Source organism: Podarcis bocagei (assembly GCF_964188305.1).
Source record: "Podarcis bocagei genome assembly, chromosome: 9".
NCBI lineage: Eukaryota > Metazoa > Chordata > Lepidosauria > Squamata > Lacertidae > Podarcis > Podarcis bocagei.
In genome coordinates, this window is record NC_138134.1 from 43,322,089 (window position 1) to 43,348,445 (window position 26,357).

Genomic DNA, 26,357 nt, shown 5'->3' on the forward strand with positions numbered 1-26,357 from the left:
CACCCCAGCAGCCACACTTGGGTTCATCAAACATCGTGAGGAGAACTGGTTTCATTCATGCAACATTATTGTTTACAGCAACCAGTGCCACTTCCCTGGCAAAAAAACTTAAGCATTTAAGCCATCCTGAAATGAGCAAAGCCAGACGGAACATTTCAATCCTGCTTCATCTAACCAGCACAAGGTGCTCCTGTATCCATGGCAGATCACCACAATACGTTAATAGGGTAATAAAGAGCAGAATGGCCTGGTTTGCACAAAATGCTAAGTTACTGCTTAATAAACCATAGCTTAATGTCTTGTGCAAACCAGGCCATTCTGTTCTTCTTAGCAGTACGTGCTAATTCTGCCCAATATGACTGCCAACAAACCATTATCTGAAGCCATGGTTTGTTGCTGGCTTACCAGGCTTGGTTTGTTTTAATTATGGTTTGGTATTATGCATGAACTCAGCACCCTTCTCAGTGTTTGAGCACTCCACCCCAAACATTCACCAAGCTACAAAGGCAATAGCAGCTAATAAACTAAACTAAACTTTGGAGAACAAGCCACTTTCTGGAAGCCTCATTCAGGAATTCTGGGAGGGCTTCAGGACATTTCCTGATAAATGTTGAGCATGTGTGTTCTCAGCAGTCCTGTAAGTGGCTATTTCTACCATTGGGCAGGGCCTGATCAATGGGGTTTCTGTCCCCTCTACATTTCTTGGATTGTTTTGCAATGGATTTACATTCTTCCTCATTTCCTTTCCAATGTTAACAATATGTGTATGTTGTATTTTACCATGTTATTTATCAATAACTATATGTCAACAAAGGCTTCCCTAATACAAAGATACCATCAGATAGATTTTTCATCCCATTCCTTAGGCAGGCTCTTTTTAGAGCAGCGACAACACAGACACTGCAACACAGATATGTCCACTTTAGGATTTAACATCACTGCCTCATCTTCGTGCACTCTACAATGCTAGGAGTTCCAAGAAGCTAGCATCCCAGTATCGAGAAATTGCTTCTCTACACTTTTGCCCTGCCTTTTAAAAATCTTCTTTGGAGACACAAATGTTGTAAAGCCATAAGAGATACATGCATTAATTTTTAATGACTTTCATCTAATACAGTAAATTATTCAGCAGGGCAATTTCTTTCAGCAGATTATAATAAGGACAAGATGGTAATCTATAACTCGATAACAGGGTGTTAGAAGTTTGCTCCTTACCAAACTTTACTGCAATAATCCAGAGCCAAAATGTTCACTCTCTCTAATAATAATAATAATAATAATAATAATAATAATAATAATAATAATAATAATTTATTTGTATCCCACCCTCCCTGGCTAAGGCAGGGCTCAGAGCTGCTAACATCATAAAAACAACACAATAAGCATAAAAACAGGTGGTTAGTACACCTGATCATCACATTCCTTAAATTTGATACAGACAGTATTTTAAAAAATAGCCCTCTCGGTTCCTTTTAGATAGTTCTAATTATCAGAAATTTAAGACCTTTATCCCATAAAATTAGTAAGGCACTATGCAGCTTCAACAGTGCTTACAGCAAATATATAGCTTCTTCTATCAGTTAAGCGAGCACTGAATTCCAGTCATTGCCCTCAAAATACCTCCTACCTCAGGGCAAGGCCCTAACACTTAATTCCTGCATCACCATCCTCAAAGGATTCATCATTATTAGTAAAAGAACAAACAAGCCTTCAAACAGATCAAAAGTTCCAACAGGCTGCACGCCACAGAAAAGTTTTATACAGCATGCCTGATCACCACTTCTTCAGTGCTTTCTGATCATTCTCCTAAACCTTAGTTTTCTTTCTCTCTCATGTGGAATGGTCAATGCCAGTAACACAAATGTTTCAGAAGAAATGGATAATCTCAAAACCAGTATCTTAGGCCTTGGATATTTTGTTCTTCAATGGAGGTTGATGGGAGGTAGCACAAAGGACATCGTTGCTAATGGCCGTTCAATTACAATTCAAAGTGAGCCATGCATCATAGTAGAAAAGTCTGCTTGAGATAGGCAGGACTAGACCTGCCCAAATTTGGCAACAACTCCAATGTGGTATATTACAAGTGCATCGTTACAAACCCTGGGCTCAGCTATGAACACAGCTCTCAAATGCTTGGTCACAAAACACACTTCACAACATATCCTTAGATGCTTCCCCCTCCAATCCATCACTGAAGTCTGGTTCAGATGCAAGAGAAAATTGTGGTTGCCTGCCTCAGGCTTGTGTGCTTCTATTCCCCTCTCTTCCTCCTCCCCCTCCTAAAAGAAAGAGAAGAAAATAAAAATATGCCACCTTCAAATGAACCAGAGCTCCACATGATGGCCACCCAGATTCAAGAAACTGTGGTTTGTGTGAACTATGGTTAATGGGACCTAAGATCTGAAACCAAGTTTAGGCTTGTTCTCAATAGCCAGATTTTAAAACCATGGTCTTTTGAGCTCAGATGTCACGAGAGACTGTGGTTAGTTTAAAAACAAAAGCACAATCCTTCCCTTTTCCTCTAGCATATGAAAGTAAGAGGAGAGTGAAATGGAAAGGCAGATAATGGGGAACAGCAGCCAAAGCAGATGGTGAACAGGGAACAAGCAGGGTACCTGCACCTAGCATAATGGACAAGATGTTGGTTATCGTACAGCATCCTTTTTTCTTTTCCAACCATTAGTGGGGCAGATACAGAGTGCAGCAAATCCTCTGTTGTGGCTCCAGCCACACCTGCCATCTTCAGTGGTTCAGAGACACGCTGGGGAAATGAAAATGGTGTCCATGGCTGCAGTCGCAGCCACAGCCACTGCACTTGCCCACCTGATAAATGTTAAATAAAAGAGCCCTACCAGCTTCCTGGTAGAGTATGAGAGTAAGACAGAGCATCGCAAGGTGTATGTGGGGGAGTGGGGAAGAGAGTGTGGTGGCAGCAGTGGAGCAGCCAGAATGGCAAGTAGGGGAGCCCAGAAGGCAGTTTATTCAGGGCTCTCTCAAACCTGGCAGCACTGCTGCCTTAAAGCATCGTTCAAGGATGAGTTCCAATGACAAAACTTTTCTCAAATAAAAAAGAGAGAGGCTGAATTCGGACCACATGGCAAAAAACCCCAAGGTTATACATCTTAAGGTCTCAGTTACATGTTGTAGATGGCGCTTTATCCCCCTATTCGGTTTTTGCAAAAATGAGCATTTACGTATTAGGGAACTATAAAATTATTTGCTCCGAGAGACAAATCTATCTTCATCTGAATTACAGCGCCACTTCTCAACATGTCTAACAAGGTGCCTCCCCCACTTCCAAAGAGGCCACAGAGGCCTACATTAGCATAGGTCACTGGCTTTTACTAGCCACTGGGGGCTGGACATCAGCGCTATGCTACATAAAAACTTAAGTTGCACCAATGTTTTATGAACATCTGTTTTTGTACGTGGGTTAGATTCCAGAATAAATTTGATGTGCACATAACCAGATTGCTAAGCACTCTAAATGCAAGAAGGCAGGAGCCAGGGTGTGTCTGAGAACAAAGTGGAAGAAGCCCTGCTCACTTAGTCACTACTACTGCTGTAGAGTGTGCAGTTCCTGGGCCCACGTCACATCAACAGCCCCTCACCTTGACTGCCCTGCCCTGCAGAAAGTATCCCACAATTCACTTTTGCCTCCATATCATTTCCTTACCTGCAGCCTCTTCACGTGCAACAGAGCATAGATCCTGTATGTGCATCCAAGCCATTGCTAAACACTGTATCAGCCCTAGCTTGCTTTCTGAGCCTTCTGGTGCAGCCTTCCTGCTCCTAAATAAGCCACTGGGACTAGCCTTGTTAAAATACTTATAACCTGCTTATATACCTATCAAGGATCCCCCCCCCAATGGTTAAGAAAATTGTTTGTGTGTGTGTGTGTTATAAACAAATCAGAAGAAACATCTGGGAAGCATCAAACACAGTCCAACTTCAGCAACAATAAAATAAAGGATATATTCAGTTGTCACCAAGCAAGTTCCCCACCCCACCCCCGAAAAAGCAGGGCACTGAAAAGGAAGCAGTGAGGAAGCCAAATGGACCACTTCTCATGGAAGAGAATTAGAGAGCCTAGGGGCCACAACCAACAAGCCCGTATCTTACAAGCCTAGCTGGCACATTGAAGATGGTGAAATGATGTGGCACAGGGCCTTGGATGAGAGTCTGACCAAGGAGTCAAGTCGTTTTCATTCTGATTTGCCTCCGCTTGGTAGGCTTTCATCATCAGGCACAGAAAGACTGGCTTGTTCACTGTTCACTGCGGTCTTGACTCTGCTACCACTCAGTGGATTTGTAACTGGCTGACTGACCGAACCCAAAGGGTGCTCATCAATGGTTCCTCTTCATCCTGGAGAAGAGTGACTAGTGGGGTGCCACAGGGTTCTGTCTTGGGCCCGGTCTTATTTAACATCTTTATCAACGACTTGGATGATGGACTCAAGGGCATCCTGATCAAATTTGCAGATGACACCAAACTGGGAGGGGTGGCTAACACCCCAGAGGACAGGATCACACTTCAAAACGACCTTGACAGATTAGAGAACTGGGCAAAAACAAACAAAATGAATTTTAACAGGGAGAAATGTAAAGTATTGCACTTGGGCAAAAAAAATGAGAGGCACAAATACAAGATGGGTGACACCTGGCTTGAGAGCAGTACATGTGAAAAGGATCTAGGAGTCTTGGTTGACCACAAACTTGACATGAGCCAACAGTGTGACGCGGCAGCTAAAAAAGCCAATGCAATTCTGGGCTGCATCAATAGGAGTATAGCATCTAGATCAAGGGAAGTAATAGTGCCACTGTATTCTGCTCTGGTCAGACCACACCTGGAGTACTGTGTCCAGTTCTGGGCACCACAATTCAAGAAGGACACTGACAAACTGGAACGTGTCCAGAGGAGGGCAACCAAAATGGTCAAAGGCCTGGAAACGATGCCTTATGAGGAACGGCTAAGGGAGCTGGGCATGTTTAGCCTGGAGAAGAGGAGGTTAAGGGGTGATATGATAGTCATGTTCAAATATATAAAAGGATGTCACATAGAGGAGGGAGAAAGGTTGTTTTCTGCTGCTCCAGAGAAGCGGACACGGAGCAATGGATCCAAACTACAAGAAAGAAGATTCCACCTAAACATTAGGAAGAACTTCCTGACAGTAAGAGCTGTTCGACAGTGGAATTTGCTGCCAAGGAGTGTGGTGGAGTCTCCTACTTTGGAGGTCTTTAAGCAGAGGCTTGACAACCATATGTCAGGAGTGCTCTGATGGTGTTTCCTGCTTGGCAGGGGGTTGGACTCGATGGCCCTTGTGGTCTCTTCCAACTCTATGATTCTATGATTCTATGATTCTAAGACCAATGAGCCCTTTGGGGAAACTTAAAAAGAAAAAATGGTCCCAATTTGGTATGTGACCCAGATATGAAACCTCTAATTCAACTTGGTGAGCCAAACCTTTGCCCCAGAACAACAACAAGCTTACACTAATGTTTAAAAAAATAAATTGTAAAACTGATACTGTATTAGTGGCGTGCTAACTCTTAGTAGAAGCAACATTATTGCAAGTTTGTTACAGCTACATTTGAAATCATCAAAGAGGGACAACAAAAGACTTGGAGGAAGCAGGTGTATGCCAAGAACTTCCATGCAACCCATAATACCCATCTCTTAAAAAAAAAAAAAGGCTTTCAGAATCTCAGTTTTCACCACCCAAAAAGAAAATGTCTGCAGCTGTCGTCCTGGTAGGGAAAAAAGGCTTTGAAAATGAAGCATGAGGTCAAGAAGGCTGGCAGACCCTCACATTTATCTCTCATACCACAAAGGAATAGTGAATGAAAAACTTTGTCACATACATGCCTGGGGAAGGCTCTGTAACAATGAAGAAATCTGCTTCATTGTAACTGCCAAAACTATAATTCGAAATGGACTTCTCTCAAAGAACTCATTTTGTACAATTCTAAATTAAGCATATATTGAGATCCCAGCTTACGAAGCCCATGCAAACCTCCAACATGCAGCATTCACCGGGGACAATCCAGAAAAGATAGTGCCATGTATACTCTTCAAATTCCTGCAAATTCTACACAATTGTGATACTTTTTTTATAGTGTAAGGAGGCAGGCTGGTCTCTGGCATCATGGTAATCCAAATCAAGACTTGGCACAAATATACAGGATCCATGTGAAATTTGCTCTCTGGTTATTCTGCTGCTTGCACTAGGGCACAGATTTGCCCTGTGGTTTATGGTTTGTCTAGGAGAGCTAAACCATCACTTAGCTTGGCAGAACACAGCAGCAGTAGCAGAATGGAAACTCTCCCCACCCCCACCCCAGTTAACCCTAACCTGCTAGCATATTTGCAAAGCTAAGCAGGGTCTGGTATGGTTTCAAATTGGATGGGAGACCTCATGTTGAGATTCCTACATTGCAGAGGGTTGGACCAGATGACCCCTTGGGATCCCTTCCAACCGTATAGTTCTATGATCTTCTATGATTAATTCTTGTTGACATAAGCCAGCTTCATAAATCATGGTGTAGAGGTAGCTTGTTTTAAGCAGACCACCATCAGTGATGTGGGGTAGAAAAAAATTATTTGATTTATGTATTTGTTTCCCAACTTCTTTAACAACAATTGCAAATACAGCAATAGGCAAACTTGCAAGTTTCATAGTTTTTAAGCTTTGTTTGCAAAATATAAGTGAAATAAAATGCTGAATTAGATCCTGTTCTGGGCCAACATAACATTTTCTGATGCAAACTGAAAATGTTCCTATGCAATTCACACTATGCAAATTAGGACTTTTGATATTTTTCCAAGTCAACATCTTCCAGAAATCCCACGTCACTGACCCTAATTAAGTTGAACCACAGCTTGTTTGGTTCAGCCAACACAGCACACTGTGTTGAAGCAAAAACTTGCAAAGTTCTCCTTGAGGTAACATGCTGTGAAGTAGGAGAAGGGGGTGCACGTGAACCTGGAGGGAGGCTTGACATATTTTTGTCACAATAAACCATGGTTCATCATGACTTCCAAAGGCAGCCAATGTATACACATACTAGAAAGCTGCACTCAGTCACATTTTCCTGGCATGCATATATGCAGAGAAACAGAAATATAAACTACTGTACACACATGCCACCTTTTTCTAGATATTGGTGCTTTCTGTACAGGAAATACATCATGTTTAAAGTAGCCTTTGGTGTTCAAAGGAACAAGACTGAACTCATCGCACTGAGAGGAAACTGTTGTTAAGTTGCAATTCAGTTAATAACTCCTGTTCTGAAGTAACATTTCTTCTACTGCTATTTTTAAAGCAACCCCTTTCTGGGAAAAAACTGGCACAGCAACTACCATTGCTGTCCCTTACAAAATATGCTGTGTCACCATATAATTATAATACTTTCATAATCCACATACACGAAAGGACAAGTCAAGTGTTTCCCAATTTTGGAGGGCTTAACTGTAAAGATTAGTTGTCTTTGAATACTTTTCACAGTGCAAGATGATTTCCTCTTTTCAAACCAGCTTAGGGGAAGCTAATACAGTGCTAATACAATGTTCCTGAACTACAATCCTCATCAACCATTGCTACTGGCCATGCCAGCTGGAGCTGATGCGAGTTCTAGTCCAAAAACTTATGGAGGGAGCCTTATTGGCAACCCGGGAGAGATGAGACGCTCTGAAAATACTTTTCACAGCTATTTGCTGACTGTCACAAGTCTAAGGTCACATCTACACTGCACATTTAAAGCACTCATACAGCTTTAACAGTCATGGCTTTCCCCAAATAATCCTGAGAACTGTAGTTTGCTAAGGTTGCCGGGAACTGTAGCTCTGTGAGGGATGGTTAACTACAAATTAATAGAAATTTACTCTATTAAGCCTCATACTGAATTTTCTTTTAGGCATTCCTACTGAAGGTCACTTCTAACAAGCTGAAGCATCCTTGTTAAGTAGCAAGCTTGATAGGTGTCTGTTCAGAACAAGTAATGGAAGTCCCCACAAGAATCTCAGATTTTTAATGTACAGTGGTACCTCGGGTTAAGTACTTAATTCGTTCTGGAGGTCCATTCTTAACCTGAAACTGTTCTAAACCTGAGATACCACTTTAGCTAATGGGGCCTCCCGCTGCCGCTGTGCCTCCGGAGAACAATTTCTGTTCTCATCCTGAAGCAAAGTTCTTAACCCAAGGTACTATTTCTGGGTTAGCGGAGTCTGTAATCTGAAGCGTATGTAACCTGAAGCATATGTAACCTGAAGAGTATGTACCACTGTACTGAATTTCCATCCACAAATAGGCATTTTCAAATATTTCAAATATTTTTTAAAAAATGTACGAATAAATGAACAAAGGAAGGAGTTACACCTGTGCATTTAAAAATAGAGTCACCTAGCATGTAGAGAAATGCAGACAGTCTATCATATTCTTTGCCAATCTGGGGCCCACCAGATGTTTTGGAACCAAACACTCTGCCTTGTTGGAAAGCACTTTTATTATCTCTCTCACCAGGACTGTGCATCCCAAATTCATGCAAATGAACAGACAAGCGCTGAAACAAAACTAAAAGGGGATTTTCAAATGTAGCCGTACCTGTGCTGAACACATGCAAGCCTGGATTAGTTAATGACCTAACCACAAGGTTGTTCTGAGTGCAAACACAATAAAAGACTGCAAAGCACTTCCCAAATTAAAAGTGTTACATATGCATAGATAAACAGTGCTATGATATATATGTGTCCCCTTGAGAGTTTTCCTGTTTACATGAATACAGGTTCTTGCAAGCAGCTTGTAATTTAAGAAACTGCCCCGGAGCAAAGTTGCTGAGCTACACTTTGCTTTTCCAAGCCAAGCTTTCGTTAGAATAAGTCACTTTCAGTTCTTTAGAGGAATGCCAACATGAAGGGTTTGGATAATTAGCAAATGATGCATTCTGTAAAAGCCAAGGTAAAAGGCTAGGTTCAGTTGTCGACGACCTCTTCCCAAATCCACTTCAGATGTCAGTGAGGAGGCTCAACTAAGCTAGTCTATGGGGAAGTAGGGAGACAGGACTGACTGACTGACTGTTTTTTAGCATAGAGGATCAAGCCATCCAGCCCCTACATGCAGTCTGAAGTGGTACAACCCAGACACAGATTTACTGCAGTTTGTTTGAGCCAGTGTAGTGGTCAGAAAGTCCGGCTAGGACCTAGCAGACCTGGGGTTCAAATCCACACTCTACCACAAAGCTCAATAGGTGATCTTGGGCCAGTCATTGCTGCTGACTCTAGCTTATAGCTCACGAAGTGGTGAGGATAAAAGGAGGACAGGGAGAACCACGTACACCACCTTAAGTTCCTTGTGGGAAAGATGGGACACAAATGTAATAGCGAATGAAAATAAATGTTGCGCAACTTGGTTCAGACTGGGTCATATCTCCTTTTTTGCTATATTTCCATATCTAATGCCCAATTCATTTTCCTCTGTGGCCACACACTGTTGGGGGGCATCAGGATAAGTGGGCTACCTCTTGGGACATACGGGCAGAGCCTATCACTGGAACCACTGACATTCTCTCGAATCCCTCCCATTACCAATAATGGCACTAACTGTACAAACACAACATGGAAAAAAGCCTAGATAATTATTCCTTACTTGATGGCTGAGATTACTCCAGCTAGAGGCCCACCTAAATAAAATGGCAGTCAGTAGCCTCCAGGAGAGGGACTAGGCACGTCTTGCAAGGGAGTTGTAGAGATAGGGTACAGCAACTATGGATATAGGGATGACCAATGGATATTTTCATTTAGTTGCTACACTTATGGCGTAGCTTTCCTTCCAAGGTGATGTTCATGGTTCTCAACCACGCCCATTTTTCTGCACAACAAGCTTATGAGGATTGGGACATTAGGCTGAGAGTGTGTGTCTAGTCCAAGGTCACTCAGGGAGCCTCATGCTTAAACAGGGATTAGAATTTGGGTCTCCCAGGCCTGGTCCAGCACACTAACCACTACATCACATAGCTGGCTCTTCACACAGGTAAGAGGAGCAAAACATCAGGCTCATAGAATTGCATCAAGGTTCATCTCAACACCAACAAGCCAACACTGCCTCCCAGATTGAGATGGGAGATATCCCAGCATACATAAACGTTACCTACTGGCACCTTAAAAACAAGCAGACAAATCCGCTAGTCCCAACAGGACAAAGTTGACCTGCTACTCACAAGAGATGCTGCTGGAGTTTCTCCCCAGCATTTTCGGCATCTGTTTAATGGATTTTAATGTCACCTATACACAGGATGCTTTGCTAGCAATTAATGTTGCTTCTTAATGAACAACACCACAGTTCAGCTTCAACACGAGAAAAAAAATGGGTAAAATTCTTTAACGCAAATCCAGGCAATTTTTCCAATTGTAAGGGAAATCTTCAGTATAGCGAAGCTTCCAGGGCTTAGAAGTTATGAGTGCTGTGTCAGATCATTTTGGGAAGAGAAAAAACCTGAAAAACACAACAGACCAGATGTCTGCCTAATAGCTTCAAAGTATTCTTCCTCCCACTTCTTAAAACAATGCACTGAAACCACATGTAACAAGTGCAACTTCATACTTACCATCTTCAGCCCAGATGGAATCCTGATTTTTTTCTAACACATACATGCATTCACTAACAGGGTGTAAAGGTGCAATTTTTCTAGATACATATGGAAGTGTGCTTTACAGAATTAAATAAAAAATATTTTCAATGGCAATCAGACTTCCCCTTCCCCCAAGAGAGACCTTTGAATAATCGCCAACACAGACTATGCTTTCAACAAGCTCCACACATACATTGTTACCATGATGCAATTACATTTACTGTAGCCAAGTCTATTGGCCACTGGCTTTAATCAGGTCTTTGTACAGCACGCACATGATCAACCTCATATTTGAAAAAAAGAATGTTGGCATCGAAGATACGCCTCCTCCGAAAAACAACTGAGCCTTAGAATATAAAACCTCCAGTAACTTTTCCTCTGAAAAACACCACCTTTTGTTCTAAAGTGGCCTTCAGACTAACAACACAGAGCTTACACAAAATATGTAGCTATGGAGTTCACAAATCAAAGAAGAGAGAGAGAGAAAAACTGAGCCATGCAAGAATCCACCAAGAGCTGGGTCTTGCTTCTTATCCCAGAACTGTACATCAGTTTAAAACAGGGATGGCTAACCTTCAATGGTTGGAGGAGCATCCTGGGCAACTCTCCAGGGGCTGCATGCCAGCATTGGATGTAGCCACCACAAGCACACCCACCCACACTCCCGTGGACACCAAATGCCAATATACAGGCTCATGGAGACACAAAGGCATACAGGGTTCCCACCCCCTTCCCGCCAATCAAATTGCTCACTGACAGTGTAAGAAACTCTGATATATAAGCCAATCACCAAATGGCACATTAAACCTAGGTTTTGGTCACAACAGACTGACTAGTCACCATCAACTCCCCCCCCCAAACAGGGATTATTGTTGTGGTGCTGTTGTTATTGTTATTTTCATTTATATACCGCTTTATATTTTAAAGGGGAGGTGGAGCTCAAAGTGGTTTACAACACATTAATACACTGAATAAAACAATCCAGAACAGCGACAAGACATCTCCACAGATCAGCCAGTTGACTGGTATGAGGACATGCACCACTGCAGAAAATGCTGCTGCACACCAGTAAGATGGTGGAGATGTTAGTCACCAAACTTGGAAGCAAAACATCTTCAGTTGTTCGCAACTAGATGCACGCCATTCGCAAAATGAGACTGGTGTCTGGGGGATTTTGAATATTGCTCACTGGATGAGACAGTAGGAAATTTTTGCATCTCCATTGTGACAGGGGGCAAAATTTTGACCTCTCCACCCACCACAGTACCATGATATTATAATTACCCCCTCTTCACTGATCAGGTGATGATCGCTGGCGGACCACATCTTTCTAAATAACGTTTGCAAATATTGGGAAGTCGCTTTAGTCCTACTTCAGCACATCACATTACATCCTTCTATAAATTTGAAAACACACACATTCTATATTCTCAGAAGTCTGGCATGTACATACAGGTCCCTATCAGGCTCTGACCATGTTCCGGTGAAGCACTAAACCACTAACCACGGCTAAGCAAATTAGCTGAGGCACACAGTTTGAGATCTCCTCCTTCAATCCTTTCTTTTGCGAGTGGGGAAACAAACCATTGAGCAACTGGTGCAGCACTGGGCCTGAACCAGTGTGCCCAGTGTTTCTCTCCATGACCTGGAGATAAGATTCATGTTTGTTATTGGCTTCCCATTTGTGGGTTGTTTTGCTCCTACAAGTTATAAGCATTGGTTCATATGCAACACTAGGCCAGGGTTTTTCCCCCTCTTCCCCTTGTGCATAGGCTCTTTTGCTTAACCATAGTTAATGCCTTAGCAGATACCCAAATGCAGCCTCTGCTTTAGTCAGGATGGAAGCTTAGCAAGCAAGCATCAGAAGGAACCAAACCTGTTTGCAGCACAGTCAAGAAGCTACAATTACATGTGATGTACAAATCTATAGGCAACGTCTTAAAGTCTGGGTAGACAAGTCTATTAAGCAGCTCCTCTGACCAAGGAAGAGTAGCAAAAAGGGCTATTTTATAGTGGCAGGAATTGTTGGCTAAGAGGAGCCACCTGGGTTATGTCTCATCGTACCTAGAAGCTGAAAAAAAGGATTTATGGCTGTAGATATTTAGCTAGAATGCCCATGGCCATGGCTGCTATCCCTGTAGTTCAAACTTAACAGCACCTCTTATATAGTCAGCAACACTAGTTTCTCACGAAAGGCTAGCAAATAACTTTAGTATGAACTATAACAATTATTATGCAAGTGTTCACTGCAAGATATGCACAGATATTGCAAACTGCTACATCAAGCTACATATTCAGAGGCAGAGTGTTAAGTCACACCATCCTGTGGGTGTAGAATTAAATTTTCCTTTAGCTACACAGCCAGAAAACACTCACTAGTGTAATAAAGAATTTTCTCAGAGATGCCAAATATCAAGATCTTGAAATAAGATAGATTTCACTTGTCAATAAAAAATAAAACTGCCCAATTTACTAGTGCAAGACTATATACTTCATTTATGAATCGTTCCCATGAAACATCCTGAAATGATTTGCAACACACTATATAATACAATATACAAAGCTTATAACACCTTTGCCAACAAAGGGGTGGGGAAGACTTCAGACGTAGCATGCTGTTATAAGTTTGGGGTGGGGAACCATCCTAAATGCAAGAAATAAATGAATGTTAGAATCTAGCTAATATTTGGGATAGGAGGGGGAAATGCAAGCTACAGAAGTACGCCAGAAACACAGGTGATCCTTGAACCCGCTTATGCAAACCAGCCTTGCCAGGCTGGTTGAATACAAGCGTTTATGAAACAAGGGCCAGGCACCTACACTTCAAAGAAGGTTCTCAGGTCTGTGCAAAACAGGGTTGCCAAGGTGATGGGGATGGGTGTGAGGTGACAGTAAAATGTGCTGTTTTGCAGAAGGCTTAGGTTTTTGGAGAGAGGCATGCTGGGAAGAAGACAGGCCAGACCTCCATGAGCTGCTGGGCAGGCCTAAAGAGGCTGCAACTCAGAGACCGGGAACCATGACTGCTTTGGACTCAAGCTTGCTGAAACTATGAGAGGAGCAATAAGAGACTCTCTTGGGGGTATAATGTTCTGCACCTGCTCAATTGCAGACTTCCAGGGGCAAATACGTGTTCATAAACCATATTTCACGAAGACACTGTGCCTTGATTTTCCCAATGGAAACATAACCCTGGGTAAGTGCCTGAAATCCCTGGAATCTCACACAGCTTGTGGGGATTGGAGTGGCATGAAACTATATACACACACACACACTTTTATTTTTTTAGAAAAAAGATGACTATACACACTGAATCATCACCACCATCGATTTATGGTCTACAAACCAGAAATGAGATCCAAAATAAAACCATACAAAACACCATCATATTAAGTACAGAGAAAATACAAAGCAGGTTAGAACATAAACGCTATCTGCTCAAGGTATGAATATATAAAAGGCAACAAATGCCCCAATAAAGACCAGATCAAAAAACTTACTTTGGAAGAGCAAGGCCAGAGCAAATAAAAACAACAGTTAACTCCAACTGAACCCACTCCTTATCACTTCATGATAAGGTGATGAGAGATGTTAATGTTTCTTTTTCTTCCTGTTCCAAGATTGCTTATATTTATTACTATCTGCACAACAATCCCAGCTTTCACAAATTATTTAATAACTGTTCCTTAGTTCAAAATCACTTTTTCCTCCACCCACCTTGCTTCCCGTAAACAAGGTCAACGCTCTTGACTGCAGTGCTAAACAAAGTCTTGCATGTGTGAATGGCCAGTACAGTACTCCAACACAACAGACTGAACTTGAATTTCACCTCCAACGGCACATCTTTCAGCAGGGTTAGTTGACACACTCAGCTGCCAATCAATATAAAGGGATCAAGCAGTATATATGGGTGTGAGAACCAGACCCTGTTTCTGCATGAGCAACAACTGCCTGCAACATCTGTTCATGAATACAGACATCACCTAGTCCACCTTGGAATAAACAGCATACAGATGGAACATTTCCTGCAAGATCCATTGCCCAAACATGACTAGACAGTTCCTCAAAAAGGTCTGAAAAGCTGCTAGCACACAACAGCATTGCTATTCCCATGTCAAGGAATCTGCCCTCTCAGCAAACAAGAAACAGTTTCATGCATCTTAAAATGTCAGATCTACTGTAGCCTATTAAAATATTTACACAGGAGAAACGGTAGGGTGCTATAAAAAGAAAAACATTTTCTTGTCTCTAGTCTCCCACCCCCACCCCCACCCCGTAATTTACAATCTAAACATTTCTATCCCAAGGGCAAAGCTTCTTTCCAATGAACTGCATGCAGCCAGCAGTAAGGGTGGGGGAAAGTGTGCCTCTCAAATATCAAATGTTAGGGAACAAGTAACCCTGTTGCAAAAACCTGGCCTCAAAAATTATGTTTAGAAAGGAGTGGAAATCAGATCATCACCATGAATGCGGGCAAACTTTATTTCCCTCCCTACCCCCAAAATAATCAGAACAAAAACTCAAAATGTACATTGCACCTATTTACACACATGGAGGTGTATAAAAGGACAGATAAACAACAAATGATCCATGGCTAGGAAGAGCCAAAGCCAACGACCTGCATATCCAAGGCTAAGATCATGCCAGCCCATAATTATTGCCATAAGAACTGAAAGGATGGCCTACTTCCATATGAAACCTGCACCAGCATTAAGAAAAATCACAGGAGCCTTTTCCCACATAAGGATAAGAGGTCCTTTTCAGTGTTTTGTGGTGCTGCATTTTTGGGATGACAACCCCATAAATCATCACCTGGTGCCTTCTTTGTTGAGACTCAGGTCCCTAATTAATGCCTTCTTGTTTGTCTGTCTGTATTTCAAGTGGTACATATGAGCACTATCGTTTAAACATCTGGAAATACAATGAGGGAAGGCAAATTTAGGTTGCTGAATAGGATGTTGAAATCCAGGTGACATTTTCAGAAATGTTACCTGTTCTGCATGCAAGGCCAACAAGGAATCAATGCACAAGTAGCAGTGGCACCAGGAGGAAGGATTTAAATTTTTGTTAGGCACTGGGGAACATGATGGCATAAGCCAGACCAGAACAAGACACAAACTTCAGACTATTGGTGCTTAATGTCTAAAAAGGTTGCAGCACAATTTTTAAACAATCTCTGGGTATGACCAGATCTAAGAACATGGATAACAATGACAGCAACTCCAAAAAGCTCAAAAATTTAAGAGGAACAAACTTCACAGAATCACTGTGAGTAGAAATACTAGACCCAACAAGTACTGGGGACATAGTGACCTGTTTTGCAAGCCATGCTAAGTCAAACCATGGCTTAGCGTGATTGTACAAGCTCCCCACAAGCTCAGCCACTTTCCTCCTCCCTGGTCATTCTGCTGCTGCAGAATGGCTCAGTGTCTTATCTGAACCTGGGCTCATGGTTTAGTTCTCCTGGCAAACCACAAGCTGTAAATCATAGGATAATTTTTGGTTACAGGTCATGGTTAGTCTGCAGAGAGCTAAGCAACAACCCCGGGTTCAGACAGAACGCTAAGCCAAACCGTGGCTTAGCTCAGCACAGCATTAGAACAACTAGTGAGATGAACAAAACAGTTGCAATCTCCTCTCCCAGAGCCAAGTATTCATGCTAAGCCATCACTCTTATGACCAAAACATTGAAGGTGATCTTGAGATAGAGAAAAATTAAGGGCAAAGCCAAAGGAAGAAACTATTCTAATGTGAGACCTTATCTATATTTACATTGACTGGGTACATACACATCAGGTTGCAACAAGGAGGTGAAATTTCTAGATACAACAAATAATTGTCCCTTATAACCATCAGCCGAGAAGCTGGCTCAAACGTGGACTTAATTCTGAACAAAGCCCATAATCTGGTGAGAGTTACTGAACCACTGGGGAGCAGTGACCACAATGCTATCCAATTCAACATGTATGTAAATGGAAAGTTGCCTAGAAAGTCCCAGTGCAGTCATATTCAATTTCAAAATAATTGAAGTATTAGCTAGAAAGAAGCTGGAAGCAAGTCTGTTAAATGGGTCAAATCTCCCCAAGATGCTTTGAGGTTATTTAAAAATGAGAATAGAAGCCTAGATAGGGCAGATAAGAAAAGTATGAAACAAGTCTCCAGTTAGCAAGCAGAGTCAAGGAAGACAGAAAGAGCAAGAAAATTTCCTCCAAAATGTTACATCCTTGCCCAGCTGAGGAAAATTTAAAGGAGCAGCAATTCTGGCAAAAGGAAATCTATGCTGGCAAGCAAAAGCAAAAACAGCAGGAGCTCCTTGCTACAAACATCAAAATGGCCAATAAACTTTTCTTTAAATATATCTGAAGCAGGAAACCAGCTAACTATGGAGGTGGCTGTCTATGAATTGCAGTCGTATTTAAGATGCCATCCAAGTGGTTAGCTGTGAAAGGGGCACTGAAGAAACTTGGGAAGAATGCAGAGAGGGAGAATGAATTCTTTAAACCAGTATTATGTGTGGAAGATGTTGGAGAGATACTCGTGGCTAAACCTCTTTCCTACCCCAAAGAGGGCAGCTGAAGTAGTAAAGGCAACAGGAACTAACAGCTATGGCTGCAATCCCATCTTCACTAGCCTGGGAGTAAGTCCCACTTAATTTAATTAAACTAACTTCTGAGTAGATATGTATAGAAGTACACTGGAAAAAACACAAAATATGACACAGAAACACTGAGGTTAGACCTATTACCAGATGGTTGGGAGGTAGGCAATGTAGCACCAATTTAACAGGGGACAGCTGTGCAAAAGTACAAGCCCATTGCCCCAAATTTGTTCCTCATAAACTAGTGAATATTTCCATTAAAGTTAGAATTACTGAACACGTGGAAGAATAAGTCTCACTGAAAGAGAATCGGTATGCAAAGGGAAATCCTATTTGAGTAACCATTTTTGCAAGGGAAAGGATTGAACAACAGTGCCAGCAGCCAGGCTGGCACAAGCGTGGGGAACCTGTGGCTCTTGGTGGTGTTGGGCTCCAACTCCTATCAGTCCCAGCCCCCAACTGGCCAGTGGTGACGGATGATGGAAGTTGTAGTACTTGGGGAAGACTAGCTTGCACACCTGCTCCCAACCTGGCTCAATACTGCTTCTGATCTTGACACCCTCTGTCAGCTGCACTTCGCTTCTGCCTCTGCCCCTTCTGATCTCCATACGCCTTCTCAATAAATCAATTAGAAATAGAATTGACATAGGCAATGCACAACACATAATTGAACTGATGGCATCTGCTGTCAAAATATGTGTTGATGGCAGCTTGCTTACATGGCTTTAAAACAAATGGCTTTAGACAAATACATGGCAGCTAAATCTGCCAATAGCTATTATCCTTAAAAGGAACCTCTCCATGTTAAAGAGACAGCAAGCCTCTGGTAAAAGTTGCTGGAGGAAAGACATCACTTCACATCCTACTTGTGGGCTTCCCAGAATCATCCCAGTTGTCCAGTGTCAGAAGCAAGATGCTGGTTGACCACTGTGAGAATAAGGATGCTGAACTAGTTGGGGTTCTCTTTTGCTGGGATAAAGTAACCATCTCAGGAAAGTCTAGTGGAGTTTCTGTACAATGTTGACTGTGTGCCTGGGAGTCCCTTTCGTTTTTTATGTTCTCCTCCCTCCCCAATATTTTTGGTACTCCATAATAGTTGCAAATTTGACAGATCTGCAAATACAAAACAAGAAAACCTGGCATCATAAAAGGAACACCCAGATCTCACATATCTAAGATCTTCTTCTGATAGAATGGGGCATGAAAGAAGGAGGAGGATACATGAGGAAAGAGCTTTCTGTTGCTCCAGTTTTCCAAAAGATATACTACTGCTCATCCACTTGAGTAAGTTTACATGAGAGATGGTACAGCAACACATCTTTTGAATCTGTTTTGAATCACTTCAGTCATTCCAGTAAATTTATTCTAAGTGGCAGCACATCATTTATATCCCCAAGAGCACTGTGGAACCCAGTGACATTTAGCCTGATCAAACTTATTCAAGAAAAGGTGTGGCAACTTGCTTTCTGAATTTTTCAAGCAACAGTTTCCTTTAATGTTGATTGGGCAGAGCAACAGTCTTAGGCTAAACACAACCACAACAATACTTATCCCAAATCCAGCTCGCAAAGCCCTCCAGGAGACCTTAAGCTAAGTCACAGGAGACAAACAATGCATCAGAACTTGTAAGCTAAGCAAAACAGGAGTCCATACAACCAGTTAAAGGACGGGTTTGAAGGGAAGATAAAAGCTTGCTTGCAGTCGTGAACGCCAAGTAGGGGATTTTACTGGATCACAAAACATGTGAGGCAACAAAGTTCCACACTAGTCAGGAAAGGAAATGTGAAGTGAAAGTCTGCCATACAGCATTTCTAGAAGCAACCCTGAAGCATAAATATGTCTGATGTAGGCACTAGGAATACTGCACAAGAAATTCATATTTATCGGCCTGGCCTCTCCTGCTTTTGCCTGAACATAGTTGCTTTAGCCCCCTCCCCAATATGAAGCAAATGAACAAATATCTGCCAGAAAAATGGAAGGAAATCCCACATATGTAGTCCCACTTATTAAGTTAAGCATGATCATCCACTTTATCTTTCAGTAAAAATGCCTCAGTAGGGTTGACAGAGGAGAAAAGTAATATACATTGAACCAAAGCACGTGTGACAGGACTATAAATAAAGTAGTTAATGATTACCTCAATTTATTGTACTAATTGCTCCTAGGAGCCTGCCTCAGAAGAAACAACAACTGGATCTCTTCTACCAAAAACAAACCATATACCCATTCACCACACCCAAATAGAATACTTCTCTGCCTATAGACACAGGTTTTATTAACTTCCTTACCACCCTCACATAATAAAGTGGTAGGCTCTTTCTTCTTGATATGATGCTTCACAATCTACTTCCCAGAGGCCAGAGATGGAGAACATTTAGAATATGGATGACAAATCACTAATGAGGAGATGGAAAGAAGACTTCAAAACTGAAGGGTAAAACCTTTACTAGTTCTAATTAGAGGCACTTGAGGAATTCAGTCTTTGCATATTCCAAAATGGACTGGGTTGATCTGCATCTTCCAAACCAATACGCAAATTGGAACATAGTTATCCACTAGCTTTCACACTTCCTGAATGTTCCAATGCAGTTCTTAGTTCAAAAAACAACATAACCTATATTGACAGCACAATCTTATCCATGTCTACTTATAATGATTCCAATTAAGTTCAATGGGGCTTACTCCCAAAGTATAGGATTCGAGCCTTAACAATTTTTTAAAGATATCTTACATTTCAAAATTCATTTTAGACAAAAAATATACTCAGAAATGTGTGTTTAAATACATATTTCTATTCAAATTGGTGGAGTTTCTTAAGCAGATTAACATGGAAACAGCATGGATTTATGGGGCAAACACAAAGCAAAAGTGATGCAAACTGGAAATAGACTTATTCACCCATCCTTGCTTATAGTATAATATGCGAATGACTGATATGTGTATTTTTATAATATATATTTCTGTTGAAACACCCTAAAAAGAGGCTTGCAATTGAAAGGAAAATAGGAAAGTATAGCAGCAAGACTAAATGGATGATATCCTACTGATCAGAGTAGACCTATTAATATTAATGGACAAATCAGTCATGCCCTTTGACCTCAATGGGTCTGCTGCAAGAATGTCTTAGTGGGCTATTGCCCTATAAATCTGATCCAAAGACTGCCTTCCTTCCTCCAAATGAAGAGGCCTTCTCCATTAGAAGAAGGTAACTTATGAAGCTAACCCAACGCTTCACCTAACAACAAGAAGTCTGACACTGTGATGGTATTCCCTCAATTTTTGCCTGATTGCTTAAATGTCAACCATAGAGAAGTGATTCACCAGCCTAGTTGCTTCATATACTGTTCCTCCAAAGATTTATTATTTTGAACTGCTATTCCACAGAGACAAGCTCATGTCCTTGGGCTTTTCCACATGTGCCACTAACCCTATCAGTCAATAGTTCAGGTCATGGCCAAAGCTTTCTCTATGCAGAAGCCCAATTTCATCTCATCCCAAGATTCTACTCAGGTACTGTTTTCTAAAATTGGACTTATCCCTTTACCACTTCAAACCCAGATTTGCTTAAGGGATCAAGGTGTTTAACAGAGCTTGAAGTGAGACTTAGGGGCTTCTCACTCCTGTCCCTTCCAAGGATAAATAACTATGTGATAACCTGAAAACCACCACTGCAAGACAACATTCTGCTTAACCAGAGGTGACAACATGCAAGGAAAGAGTTATAGGTTAATAATGATATTTAGGTATTTCTAATGTTAGGATGTCTACTCATATAAACTACTTGAATGCTTCCATTACTGAGACATTTCCTCTGTATCAGAAAATGATGAATTATCTACCTCAACAAGCCAAACTCTGCTAAGCATTTAGAGCCCACCTACAATGTATCATACCACTTTAAACAGTTGTGGCTTCCCCAAAAGAATCCTGGGAACTGCAGTTTTCTAAGGATGCTGCGAGTTTAGGAGACGCCTATTCCCCTCAGGGGATGCGGGTGGCGCTGTGGGTTAAACCACAGAGCCTAGGACTTGCCGATCAGAAGGTCGGCGGTTTGAATCCCCGTGACAGGCTGAGCTCCTGTTGCTCGGTCCCTGCTCCTGCCGACCTAGCAGTTCGAAAGCACGTCACAGTGCAAGTAGATAAATAGGTACCGCTCTGGCGGGAAGGTAAATGGCGTTTCCGTGCGCTGCTCTGGTTCACCAGAAGTGGCTTAGTCATTCTGGCCACATGACCTGGAAGCTGTACGCCGGCTCCCTTGGCCAATAAAGCGAGATGAGCGCCACAACCCCAAAGTCGGTCATGACTGGACCTAATGTTCAGGGGTCCCTTTACCGTTATTCCCCTCAGAGAGCTAGAATGGTGTAACAATCAAAATCTCTCTCTCTAGGGGAACTGCAGCTCTGTGGGGAGATAGGGGGCTGCTAACAACTCTCAGCACACTTAACAAACCACAGCGCCCATAAACTATGACTGTTTACAGTGGTTTCATAGCGCTTTAAATGTCTAGTGCAGATGGGAACTTAGTCAGGGCTAGACAACTCTTATATGGTGAAAATGGTTGCTTTTTGTTTTCTAAGGACAGTCTCTCTTTTTGTTGCACTAACTAGAGTACTTAGTGTTTTGTTTTTGTTTTGTTTAGAGACCAGAATCCAATGGTGTAGCTTGAGAAATGTTATGCCTGAAGGTATGAGAGAGAATGGGCAGTCTCATTAGCACCCCTAGGAGTGAAGGGATTAAAATAACATGTATTGAAATGTAGAAATTTAAGAGGCAAAGGTTTGGTAGTACAGTAAGACCAAATGCTTCCAGGAGTATTTGGTCTTCCTATCCTAATCTGAATGGCACTAGGGATAACACAGTTCTGCCAATTAGTTACATCTCACTGCAACTAAAATACATAATCTATAGAGTCACCACATATTAGAGACGGCTGCAAAATCATCAATGATATATGTAAGAATTGATGACACGGGCAGATTTTATTTACACATGACTGCACAGCTCAGATAAACTAGATTTGTGTGCATTTCAAATGGCCTAATACACCTGGGAAGGAAAATGAGGGAAGAATATGGTTTTTTTAAAAAATCACTTGGTTTCTAAGCATCTAAGCACCCCACCCCAAAATCACTGCATTACTCTGATACTCTGGCTTCCCCATTGGGTGTCCTTTGAGTGGCAATGTCTGCTGCACATACAAATCTTAAACAAACATACAAGCTCAGATAAGTTGTGTTATGTGCACACTACACTAGGAAGCCATATGGCTGCAGGTTCTCATGTAGCTCCAACAACACACCTACATGCACGATTATGCACATGCGACTATCTGTTCACAGCCTGCAGGTTATTTATTGCACGGGTGTCCTTTCAGTGGAGAGGAGGGGGGACCCAGCGCCTTATATTTGTATTTTATGCTGCAAATCGGATTGGACAGACATCATATACAAGGATAACCAGCGGAAGTTCGAAGAACAAAATTATCAGCCGGTTCCAAAAGGATCTCCCGTCTTCCACCCCCACCCCTTTTTTTCTTTTTAAGACAACCGTTCCAGGAAAAAAACAAAAACTTAGCGTCCTCTGGACTCAACTTCGCCCGCTCCCCCACCGCCATCCCCCGGCAAAGGGCACTGATAAAGAAGAAGGTGGTAAAAGTTGTGTCCGCTCAGGGCCTTTTGCAAAACGCTGAGAAACCAGAACTGCGCACTTGGCAGTTTTGAAAAGTACTTGGGAGGCTGACGGGCTCCGCGGCTGCCCCGAGCACCTTCGGGTGGGCAAGCCGAGCAGCCCCGCTCGCCAGGGGAGCCTTAACCGCAGCCCAGGTTGGGTGGTACGCTCCGGGGACCGAGAGAGGCTGAGGCGCAGGAGGAGGAGGAGGAAAGGGAGAGCTGAAGAAAGGACTGAGGGCGAAAACACACACACAGGAAGGAAGGAGGAACGGAGAGCGGCGGCGGCTGCAAGCCGAGGGACGCCCCTGCCAGCACAACCCGCAAGCCGCGGCAAAAAAAGAAAAAGAAAAAAGGCACTTACATAGCGTTTCAACTTCTTCTCCGGCGGCGACTTTCGGAGCCAGCCCGAGCAGACCACTTCGCCGCCGCTCATGGCTGCTGCGCACCGGGCGGAGGGAAGGGAGACTCTTCCTTGGGCAGCTGCGGTGCGCCTGGGCCGAGAGGAGGCAGCCCAGAGAGAGAGAGAAAAGGGAGAGAGGCGCGCACACAACAGGAGCACCGCGCCTGCCTGCCTGCCTGCCTGCTTGCTCCGGCCTCCTCCGGCAACTCTGGGGGAAGGGAAAGAGGAGGGGAAAGAGGAGGGAGGGAGGGAGGAGGAGACGGCCGGGAAAGAGCAGGAGAGGGAAGAGAGGGAGGGAAGGGCCGAGAGAGGTGGTGTATTTATGTGTGTATCCAAAGGCACACACAGGCAGAGAGCCCACGTCGGGCCGGAGGGACAGAGATGCTCCTTCTCCTCCTCCCAGCCGACGGGTAGGGAAAAGACACAGAGCGGCCACCGTAACTTTCGGCTGGCAGCTCCTGGGCAAGCCTGGACGCTGCTACAGCCTGCGCTTTGTCCCTTCCTGGTACAGCGGGGAGGAGGAACCCGGCCGGTTAGTCCCGTCCCCGCTTGAAGTGCTGCCTCGACGGGCCTCGCTGCAGCTGCAACGCTGAGCCAGTTCAGGGGACGCCCCTCTGGAATCCTGAGGGCGGCGGAATTCTGCGCTCAGAACGTCGGAACTGTTAAAAACCCGGGAAGGCGGGGACACAATTCCGCGTGTCCACCGCGGGCGAGAGGGGCGCTGCCCCAGAGGGGCTCACCCGCCCCTGTTCAGCAAGCGGAAAGTCCAGTTTGTAACAGCTAGATCCTAACCTATGGCTACCTGGAAGTAAGCCCTGTTGAATTCAGCGGGGCTTACTCCGTGGTAACGGGGGTTAGGATTGCAGCCCGAGTGCCCTGCCTTTGGAGCCCGCTCTGCTGTGACGCTTCCCACCCCTCCCTAAACCTTTCTCCCTTCTTCTTCCCCCAGCGTTGGCCTCTATAGCTCTTCTGCGTGCTTTCCGTCCAAAGCAGAGGAAGCGAGTGTTTTCCCCACTCTCTGAAAGTCGGCCAGAGGTTGCTCGCTCGCTCTCTCCTTTCGCTAACGAATAAGGGAGGGAGGGGACTCAACCCTACGGAAGGGATCCTGGGATCTGTAGTGCGCAAAAGTAGTCGATTGCATAGAAGGGTAGTTGCCGAAGCAGGCCTGGGAAACGGAGAGAAACTTCTTCTGGATAATGCTAGATTCTTGCCAGGATTGCTCTGGAAAGTTTCTCGGGAGCTCGAGAGGACGACTTTTGGATAAGGGGAGGCGGGATTGTGGCAGTTCAAGGAATTGAAGCGCCTTATACAGACGGTGGGGCTCCTCAGCCTACTTTTCATGACATGGCTGTAAAGCTGAAAAATATAATTGCACAAATTATATTTTGAAAGTAGGTCAGGTGAAACTCTTTGGAGTAAAATGCTAATGCAACAGATGGTTTTCATTACCCAGCCTCCTTTTTTAATATTCCTCCATTCCACACATTTTCAGAGGAGATGCTGGGCTGAGTAAGAAATTAGAATACGATAATCTGGTGCCCCTCAGATTATTGCTGTACTAAAACTCCCATCATCCCTGACTGGACCTGAAAGGAGCTGCAGTCCAACAACAACTGGATGACCACATTTTTCTCCTCCCTGCCATATGAATATTGTGATATCCAACTTAAACCAAGCAATGGGAATATCAATCGCATTTCCCATCAACCTAAGCCATTTTCATCTAGTCCCCAAAGCTTTCTGCATACATCAAGCCAGATACACGTAAGGAAGATCAGAGTTGGCAAAAATACAGTTTTAATAATTTAACCAAGGCATTATAAGCACCACTCCTTGTGTTTGCAAATTGCTATGCCTTTGTGAGTATATGGAGGGAAGGCAGGGTAGGAGAGTAGGAGTGATGCAAAATAGAGGTGGGTGAGTCAGAAATGTGGGCACAGGGTTCTCTAGCCCTTAGCAAGCTGGAACTGGGAGCCAAGGTGGCTGAAAAGTAACAGACAGTGTGCAACTTGCATCCTTTTTTATTGAGGGGTGGACTGAACTCACAAGACACACACCAATCTCCTGTTGCTCCTTTACTGCTGAAAAGAGCAGGGTTGGGGTGGTATCCTGAGGATGTGCTTCCTCCAAGCCCAATTTTTCTGCAAATGATTATTTAATTTCTAATCAATCATACCACTTAATATAAAATATCTCTAAGCGGCATACACAAAACTGAAGCAACAACAGACAACTTAAGCAAAATATTACAAAAATACAGATTTACATATAAAAATGTTACATTAATACAAAGTTACTAATACAGTGGTACCTCAGGTTAAGTACCGGTACTTAATTCATTCCGGAGATCCATTCTTAACCTGAAACTGTTTTTAACCTGAAGCACCACTTTAGGTATTGGGGCCTCTTGCTACTGCTGCACCAGAGCATGATTTCTGTTCTCATCCTGAAGCAAAGTTCTTAACCTGAAACACTATTTCTGGGTTAGTGGAGTCTGTAACCTGAAGTGTCTGTAACCTGAGGTATCACTGTACTGTGTGTGTGTGTGTGTGTGTGTGTGTGTGTGTGTGTGTGTAATTTTCATTCTGGCGCACCTCTCTCAGCCTATGGGTTCTCACCCCAGGTCCAAACAAACCCTCAGCTCACCCACAAAAGTTTTACAACACTAAGAGTGCCTAGAAACAGTGGGTATCATCCTAGTCTCTTACGTTAGAATTGCTTGTTATGGGTGGATGGTACTTTCTTGGGCTTCCCACAGCTGTGTCCCATTCAGCTGCACTCTTCATTGCAGCCTCACACAAATGTGTTTACACACCCGGCTTCTCTGCCATTATTATTCTCTCATTGAGGACACATGAAAAGCCTTGAAGGAACCTTAAAACAGTTTGAAAGTGTGTGTTAGGGGAGGGTTAAATATATTACTACATCAAATAGTTCATGCCTTCCTACTTCAGATACTGTAGCATTCACCCAAACTTGCTATAAGTCTGTATTATAAAGGAGTAATGAGACTTTGGTCCACCTAGGTGTTGTCATCTCTACCTTCCATCAACCTCAGCCAATATGACCA

General features: G+C 43.1%; 1 protein-coding gene across 2 annotated transcripts in view; it reads right to left on the reverse strand.

The window, feature by feature from the left end:
- GAB1 (GRB2 associated binding protein 1) overlaps positions 1–23,838 on the reverse strand; it is an 82,923-nt gene extending 59,085 nt beyond the window's left edge. The window contains exon 1 of one of the 2 annotated variants that reach the window (XM_081208384.1): positions 23,249–23,838. In XM_081208384.1, coding sequence (XP_081064510.1) covers positions 23,249–23,320 — 72 coding nt within the window. In that variant the 5' untranslated portion in view covers positions 23,321–23,838. The remainder of the gene's footprint in view (positions 1–23,248) is intronic. The other variant, XM_081208383.1, reaches the window with a different exon arrangement.
- Between the last annotated feature and the right edge of the window lie 2,519 nt (positions 23,839–26,357).